Source organism: Nothobranchius furzeri, chromosome 14, assembly GCF_043380555.1.
Source record: "Nothobranchius furzeri strain GRZ-AD chromosome 14, NfurGRZ-RIMD1, whole genome shotgun sequence".
Classification (NCBI taxonomy): domain Eukaryota; kingdom Metazoa; phylum Chordata; class Actinopteri; order Cyprinodontiformes; family Nothobranchiidae; genus Nothobranchius; species Nothobranchius furzeri.
In genome coordinates this window covers 41,571,293-41,580,217 of record NC_091754.1, presented here as the reverse complement: position 1 = coordinate 41,580,217, position 8,925 = coordinate 41,571,293, and the positions used below count along the sequence as shown (strand labels likewise).

The window sequence follows — 8,925 nt, the reverse complement described above, 5'->3', positions numbered from 1 at the left end:
CAAGCTGAAACACACAGATTTAATGAAACAAACGATATTTCAATTAACTGTAAAATGCCAGAAATTCCCTTCCCAAAAAGCCCCGAGCAAAGACAGAACAAGAGTCAGGGTCTTTAGGCGCTCTCGAACATCTTCTTCCTGTCTGCTTTGTCTTCAATGTTCTTACGCCAGTCACCGACTGCCTCTGCAGGCTGCAGCACACAAACAGTCCACCTTCAGCAAAACATCTCTCCTGCAAACGAACGAGCTCACCCCTCCCTGGCAAAACACTCACCTCCTCTTTGACCTCCTTCTTCACCTGCTTCAGGTTCGCCCTCAAGTCCATGTTGACCGTGTGTTTGGAGCCCAGCAGAGCTTTGAGCATGGCGTCGGCTGACATACGCACCTTTTTCAGAGCTGGCTTCTTCACTCCAGCCAGGTCTACCACTTTGATCTTCAGGTCTTCAATCTGAGAGTGACCAAGAGGAAGCCACAAGCATTTGAGCAGCCAACATAAAGATGAAAGATGTCAAAAGACTTAGAGCTCAAGAGTATTTGGGGTCAGTTCGACAGGAGGAGGAGCATGGCTTTCTGTTGATGTAATCCAGTCATGATTGGCTGTTACTAAAATCATGCAGTGGAGATGTTTTGTAAAAGCTGTTAGCCACTTCTGCACAGCTGCAGGGGGTGTACCTCTTTATCAGCCTTGCCCACTTTGGCCTCCAGGTCGTATCTCTCCTCATCAATTTTGTCAATGAGAGCTTGCAGTTTTTTGCAGGTCTCCTAGTTGGAAAAGGAGATGTGGAGGTTACTGACTGAAACAAGTCCTAATGAGTGTGTGAGGACACAGACGTGGGTAAAGTTCAACAGTCACGCCAAAAGAGATCAGCTCCTCTAAATCAAGCAAGACCAAGATGCTGACTGAAGATCACATCTCTAACCATGAGGGTAGCCTGGTCTCCACTCAGGTCTGCTGGAGGACAATGCTCAGACATGTAAGCCTCCTTGGCTGCGATGACATCCTTCTTCTCCTGTTCCAGCCAAGTTGCAGCAATCTGAAGAATCAAACTCTGCAGGGAACATGAACAGTGGGATGAATATGTTTTATTATTCAGTGGATTTAGATATAGTTAAAAACACTTGTAGTTTGGGGTGGGAATGACTCCACCAATCCTTTTTCTGTTTCCATTCAGGGTGACGAGAAGCTGGGTATGATGTCCAGCAGTCCTTGGACTGGTGAGGTGATAAATGGAACATGCTAGAGACATTCTTTCTTTAAAATTTTAAAGGGAAACAGACTGAAAAATGGTAAAATGGCCTGTATTTGATATAGCGCCTTCAAGAGTCCTGGAACCCCCCAAGGCGCTTTACAACACAATCAGTCCCATTCACACACACATTCACACACTGGTGGGGATGAGCTACAATGTAGCCACAGCTGCCCTGGGGCGCACTGACAGAGGCGAGGCTGCCGAGCACTGGCGCCACCGCCTCGCCTCTGTCAGTGCGCCCCAGGGCAGCTGTGGCTACATTGTAGCTCATCCCCACCAGTTTGTGAATGGGTGTGTGAATGGGTGAATTACTGATTGTGTTGTAAAGCGCCTTTTGGAGGAGGGGGGGTCCAGGACTCTAGAAGGCGCTATATCAAATACAGGTCATTTTACCATTTACCTTGGCTGTGCTTGGAAATCCTGTCCATAAAAGTTATGATCAGAGTCTGTGACAAACAACAGCCTTGGTGGATTCCAACTCTCACTGGAAATTAGCTCAACTTACTGCCGGCAATGTGGACCAAGCTCTGACACCGGTCATACAGGGACCTAACCACCCATATCAGAGGGCCTGGTGCCCCATACTCCTGGAGTACCCCCACAGGGGCCCCAGAGAGATGCAGTCAAAGAACTTCTCCAAATCCACAAAGTAACTGTAGATTGGTTAGGCAAACTCCCACGCACCCTCCAGAACCCCCCTAAGGGTATAGAGCTGGTCCAGTGTTTCATGGTGAGGACGAACACCACATTGTTCCTCCTGAATCGGAGGTTCGACATTTCGACGGACCTTCGTCTCCAGAACCCCTGAAAAGGGGCTCAGAAGTGTGATCCCTCTGTAGTTAGAACACACCCTGCAGTCTCCCTTTTTAAATAGGGGGACCTCCACCCCAGACTTCCAATCCAGTGGAACTGCCTATGATGTCCACGTGATACTGCACTGGAGTCCCACAGGCCATACAGACTCTTTCTTCAGCTTGACAGCATCCCTAACCGCCGGTGGACACTGAAGTGTTTGAGGGTTGCCACCCCAACAAGCACCAACAACCCTGCAGCCACAGCTCCGGTCATTCGACTCGACAATGGGAACATGGAACATGGCCAACTCAGACTCAGCGTCCCCCACTTTCCTCGGAATGTGTTTGAAATTCTGTCTGAGGTGGGAATTGAAGCTCTTTTTGACAGGAGACTCTGCCAGACGTTCCCAACAGAACCCTCACAATACGTTTAGGCCTGCCAGGTTTGACAGGCTTCTTCACCCATCAGCAAAACCAACTCACCACTAGGTAGTGATCAGTTGACAGCTCCGCCCCTCTCTTCACCTGAGTGTCCAAGAGCACATTAAGACACCTTTGAGCTTGAAAAGGGTGTTTGTTATAGACAAGGACAGAAGTCCAGCAGCAAAACAGAGTATAACTAACAGGAAGTATAACTAATTACTTTTTAAAAGAAACATTCCCAACACTGTCCTGGACTTCAGCACATCTCTACAGAGGCCCACCCCACCCCGGGCACGCTCTTTTCTAGATGAACGCCATTCGTTTTCATTTCACGCTGATGAAATCCAGGTGAGACAAACATGTGATCAGTGTGGACCAACTGTCTCCCTGCTCTGTGATCCTTTACAACACACGATGTTATGATGTTTAGGCCAGTTAGCAGAACCTTATTGGTTACTTATCGGCTTTAGTTGCTTTCAGGGAGTTAAAATCAAAACCTTACGTTCTCCACTATCAACATCAAAACAAGGATTTCTTGTGAGCTCAGGGTAAACCTCTAATGAAAGCTGACATATGTCTCCCTCTCCTTCCTACCATCACTTCTTTCACTCCTAGTCTGCCATTTAAGCACCGCAGTCTTAAAAAACAGCCACTGGATAGCTGTCTGGCCAAAGATTGAATACCAAACAGAATCTGAGTAGTAATTAAAAACGCCCCGGCGTGACCTCCTCCCACACAGAGCAGCTGCAGCTGCTCTCAAACTCAGCAGATGGGTCTCAAAGATGATCTAGGGCGTCACAGTTTCAATATATTCAGACTCAAAAACAAAAGCAGAAACAATTTTCCTTAAAGCAGCAATCCGGAGCTTTCCCTCGCTCAGGAACCGACTGTATAGAAGTCTGTGTAAGTGATAGTCTCACCCTGTACTGTGATTGGATTTAAGCACGATGTCAATTTGTTTGCATGCTCTCCAGAAGCCAGTTAATCACCTGCTGATTGAAATCAGGTGTGTTGAAACAGGGAAAACACAAAAACATGTAGGATAGCGGCCCTGGAGGACCGGAGTTGGACACCTGTGTATTAAAGTATTAAACTACAACATAACTCTGACTTCCTGTGTTACATAAAAAATAACCAGACTTCATTTCGCTGGTCTGAACCATTGGAGCCATCAAATCAGCTGACTTTACCTTCAGGTGATGCCTGCGGCTGGACGTCAACTTTTTCCTGTGAAGAGAAACTGTGCTTAGTGTTTACATGTGTGAAGGTGGAGGCAAAATATCTTCCATAGAACACTTTAGAACGTTGATCAGGGAAAAGTTTGTAGCTATTTCAGTTCTCCTACATTTTCCTGATGTTCTCTTCATCCATCAGAAGTTTCTATTCCTCTCCTTGTTATCATTTTCACTCATTTGCCAAAAATGTTTTTCATGTGATCATGAGTCCCCTCATTTTCTCCTATGCCCTCTGACCTTCAGCATTATTCTAAATGCTTCTTTTACATTCATGGTTTCCTCAGTTTAACTTGTTTGTTTTGTTTTAAAGCTACAGTGGCTAATCTGCAACACAATCTAGCTTTAAATGTTGTTTTCATGCTTCTTGACATACACATTTTAGAAAGAAACAAAAAAAATGTGTATAATGAAGTGGTTCTCTCAAATTTGTCTTAAGACCTCCGCCAATAAAACGTTTCGAACCGAAACCAATGACTGGACCATCCAGTTGTCAGTCTCGCTAATCTGCCGCACTTCCCTGGGTCCTCCAGTCATCGCACACTGACGTATTTAGTAACAGAACAGCACTGGCGTGAGATGTTCTCCAATGAATAATATCAGAGAAGGAGAAACAGCCGGCTGCTACCGCTTCAGCTTTAGGACAAACTACCAGAGTCCCAAAGAGACAATCACCATTTGAAGTAGAGGACAACAAAAGACATTTGGTCCTAAAAAATGGTGAATCTAGTTTCCTCTGGCAATGCTCATTCCCATCGGGGGGGCGTGGCCTGGGATGACATCCGACCGGTGGGGTGAGAGATCTGTGGCTGCGTTTAAAAGCTAGCTTGTTTGCAGATATAGTAAAACTGCTTTGATATTATTTTTTCCTTTTATTTTATTGTTTTTTGTGTTGTTTGTTTCCTGTTTCAAATGAATGAAAACAAAACCAGACCTATGATGCCTTATGTAAGCCAAACAAGGTAACTTTATACATCATGGCACGTTTAGGAATGAACAATTTTTTTCTACATTTCTGGCTCTTTCTGTAACACAATAACAGTATTTGACCTCTGTCACACCCATACTCTTAGGTTTAGGATGTTTTGTGATGTGTGCACATTTAGGACTCTTATTATGAAGGAATCTCTGAGTTCCTTTGAGGAAGTGAAGGTCACACCTTAGACCAGTGGTTTTCAATCCTGGTCCTGGATGGTCCAGCATGTTTTCATTGTTTCTCTGCTCAGCAGCTCATCAGGCTCTGCAGGAGCCAGAGTTCAAACTAAACCATGCTGGGCACCAGCCCTCTTTAACCAATAAAGACTCGCCAGAACCTTCAGCTTCTTTTTGTCCTTTTAGAAATTCTGACTTTTTTCTGGATGTTTTTGAGCTAGAACTTTTTTAAATCAGAAAAACATATTTTAAAAATGTTGATCTTATTTTGAATTATTATTTTGCAATTTTTCAACATTTTGTATTGTTTTCTCCACATTTAAATTTTAACCTTAACCTGAGAAACAAAATGAGGTCTTCTAAGAGGCTCTAGTGCACATTTAAATGTAATCAAAGCTTCTGCATTATTTTGTTGCACTTTGTGCAGTAACACTGTAAACGTTGCTAATAGTTATCATTTAGCTGTAATAGTTTTGGTGACGGTGAAGCCATCAGACCCATGTTAATCTGCCTTAATGCTTTTATTTAAATTTTCATATTTCACACTACACTGTTGGTTTAAAATTAATAAAATCAGGACTTACTCAGACATGTTGACAGTTTGTTTTCCTTACAGCCTGCATGAAAAAACAAACAAAAACAAGATCAACTCTAAATCATTTTCATATTAGAAGAAGTCCTGCTGTGTCCCAATGTGGCCCAGTCAAACATCCCATGAGTAGCTGAGTGGCGACAGGTCTAAATCGGGGGGTTGGGGGTCAAATGTCACCACCGATGCTTGGGCTCAGATAAACTCGTTACAGGTGGTCAGAACCGAGCCGTTTTCCAGAGTTAACACTTCAAGTCCTTTGCCAGAAAAATAAAATAAAATGCAACTCTCCAACAGAAAGTGCTGCTTCAGCAATAGTCAGCACACACACACGCACACACACACACACACACACACACACACACACACACACACACACACACACACACACACACACACTCCTAAACCACACCAGTCTAAACAGCGCGGCCAGACCTAGCATCAGGTTTCAGGACGTTCTAAATCACATCTGAAGCTATTTCAGCTGATCAAAAACATCCCTCATGACTAGAATGAAAATTTCTGCAATGAAAATGCATTTTGGACTTACAAAAATTCTTATAGTTCTGTTTTCTCCTAAATACGAGTGTACAAGATTTCCCTCCTGTTTGTGATTTACAACAAACTCAAATCGTCTCACACTTTGGATTCAAAGTAACTCCTCTGTTTTTGAGGGTTGGTTAGGGTTAGGGGATGCAGGGAACTTGAAAAGTCACAACAATCACAAGAAACGTCCTATTTCTGAACTCCGCCACCTACAGACTTTAGTTTGCAGACAAAATATACAGTTTTCCAAAAAAGCTCAGAGTTACAAAAGCACAAAACACAATCTACTTTGTGCAGCAACCTGCCCTCTCCCTCCTTTTATGAATCACTTTCCTTTCATGGATCTGGGAATAGAAATGCATTTCCTCAAAAACACAACTAGATTCAACAAAGCTGTTTAATATGCGTTCAGCCGCTTTGCAGAAACATGCACAGGAAAGGAGGAGGAAGAAAGGGAAATCAGTCTCACCTACAAAGAAATGGAAAGTCTGTGAGGAGGGCAGCAGTGGCAGTGAGAAAGGAATCAAAGCCAGGGTGTATATATACAAGGGTTCGGATATGGTTATGGAGCTGCTGTTTATGGAAATGCAGGATCCTCAGTCCAATCGGTCATCAAGCTCCTGAAATATCCCCGTCCCCCCAACTTCACCCGGTAGATGAGACATCATCAAGGAGGAGCATGACTTCGTCTCAGGACTCTGCTTATTGCCACTAGCACTATAAAAAGGAAGATGATCATTCACGTTCGCTGTACATCAGATGAAGATGGGGCTGAGCAAAGATGGACACCAAGAGCTTCTCACTCCGTGGGCGGGAATTTCACCCTTAAGAAGGAACATGTCAGTGTTGATACTGAAACTGGCATTCCTAGAAGCCTCCTTGGGTTGAATTGCTGTCGATGGTGATCTTACAGGTCATGAAACCATTTTCAGAGAAAATTCTGCATTGAAGCTAAAGAAGAAGAAGAAACCATTTTTAAAATAGCGTATCTCAATTTTAAAATTCATGAGGCAACTTGTTGAAACCTGAGCACCACTTGTTTCAGAATGATTCAGATGTTGTTGCATTTGCTGCAGAGACTCATAGATTTAGGAGTAGATGAACTCCTACCATCACTGAAACCAACAGAACTCACATCACAGAGACATGCTGCTGACTTCAGACCAGACCATTCACCCTTAAGTACGGTAACTTTTATCAATGTGGAATCTGGTAGAATAGACTTTATTGATCCCATAGTGGGGAAATTCACTTGCAGCACCAACACTTAAGAGAATAATTGGAAGAAGAAGGATAACAAAGGTGCATGTAAGTACACATAGGCAGTAATCTATTGCTGTAACCTTCAACCACTAAAAACCACAAATAAGAAAAAACTTGGGTTCCAGAACGATACAGCATTCTGTAATGGATACAGACATACTATGTAAATCTGGTAGTGCACAGGTGTTGAACACATACTGAGTATTGCATTGGTGTTATTGTGTACAAGGATGTGTACCAGTTAAACCAAGGAGTTATACACTGGTACCAGAGGACCAAAATAAAATTCATCATCTTGTTCTGGCCCAGCTGCTGATTTATTCTAAGCCTGATATTAGATAACAAATTGGCAGATCCATGGATATAAGTTGTCACATTGCTGGATCTAATAAGAATAACTGAATGATAATTAAGTCCAGCAGGCACCGATTCATCTGAAGGACCAAAACCCTGTTTTACTTAAAATACACATCCTGCACATAGAAATAGAAACCATGACTAAGAATATTTGATGCTCACCTGAACTCTGAAGATGGACCAGAACCAGAACCCTGCTCTGTTATCAAACACGACTCACTAAAATAAACAGAAAAGTTCAGGGAAAACTTCCGAAGTGTGATGAACCTGCAGTCTCCAGACTCCTGTGAGCTCAGAAACAGGCTCAGAAGAGAGAAATGACTCCATGATGTCACATTTAACTATTGGTCCAAATCAAGTTTAAACAAGCTTGCATTTCTTCTATCTATAAATATCACTAAGACCCGTTGCTGCTCTGGTTAGCATTTCATCTTGGACTGCTCGTTGGAGACGGCGATCCGTCGAAAGAGATGCATCCAAATCGCTGCCTGGCTGCAGCAGGGCCTGGTGTCCGTGTGAGCTGTTGCACTATGAGGGTGTGATTTCAGTTAGACAGGAAGGTGTTTGTTATCACGAGACTCAATGACTTGATTGAATCTGCAGTTTTACTGACAGGAAACTGAAGGATGCTGGACTTTGTTTTTGACTTCATCTTTGAGGTTTCTTCTCTGAACATGACACATTTGTTGACGGTGTCTCTCCAAAAAAGGACACAAATGTCTCCAAGAGTAACAGCCCAAACTGTTTTAGTTAAACGTTCGTTATCCCTCGTTTGACAGTCACACCGGTCTGATCGGCAACATTATATTAGCTTAAGGGTAAAGATATGTACCCATGTCAGTGGCGCGAGCCTGTGGAAGACAGATGCTCCATTACTCTTCAGACACAGAAACGTTTCAGCAGCTACAAGAATGCAAAGCTCCAAGTTCTTCTCATTCATCAACTTCAAAAGCAAAATCTTAGCCCTTTTCACCCTTTATCTACTGACTGAATTCAGACTAAAACGAGTCAGACATTTCAGTACAGACTGTACATCTTTGAGTAAGGAGCTTTGAAGCTGCAGAGAACTCCACTCTCTCTCTTGCTCGCTCTCTCATTGCCGTTGATGCTGATTAGAGGTTTAATTGTCCTGGTCAAAGACCTATCGGCTCTCTGGACAAAGAATCAGGGGACCAATTAATAAACTAGCTTCATATTGAAGCTTTGACAGTCTAAAAGTTTGGTGCTTTGCTTATTTCTGTTTAAATAATGAAACTAAGGGAAGTCCAGTTGGAGTTTTTTTCTGGACCCAGGGTGATATCAATGCCTTTAATGAGTGA

At 43.2% G+C, this 8,925-nt stretch overlaps 1 protein-coding gene across 2 annotated transcripts; it reads right to left on the bottom strand.

The window, feature by feature from the left end:
• On the bottom strand, positions 1–6,688 carry LOC107389481 (troponin I, fast skeletal muscle). 2 transcript variants are annotated; one of them, XM_015965628.3, is made up of 7 exons: positions 6,456–6,688; positions 5,436–5,468; positions 3,658–3,694; positions 921–1,049; positions 673–762; positions 275–448; positions 1–191 (listed from the first exon to the last, which is right to left on the bottom strand). In XM_015965628.3, the coding sequence occupies exons 2-7, from the start codon at positions 5,441–5,443 to the stop codon at positions 114–116; spliced, it is 516 nt and encodes a 171-aa protein (XP_015821114.1). In that variant the 5' UTR covers positions 5,444–5,468; positions 6,456–6,688; the 3' UTR covers positions 1–113. The 2 variants fall into 2 exon arrangements, with proteins under 2 accessions (XP_015821114.1, XP_054602484.1); XM_054746509.2 differs by having other exon boundaries at positions 6,460–6,581.
• Between the last annotated feature and the right edge of the window lie 2,237 nt (positions 6,689–8,925).

What these genes read in the sequence shown, in the direction of transcription:
- LOC107389481 (XM_015965628.3), bottom strand. An exon ending in GAGACCAGGCTACCCTCATG is followed by an intron (nt 763 to 920) that starts GTTAGAGATGTG and finishes TTTTCCAACTAG; the next exon opens with GAGACCTGCAAAAAACTGCA. An exon ending in AGAAGGAGGTCAAAGAGGAG is followed by an intron (nt 192 to 274) that starts GTGAGTGTTTTG and finishes TGTGTGCTGCAG; the next exon opens with CCTGCAGAGGCAGTCGGTGA.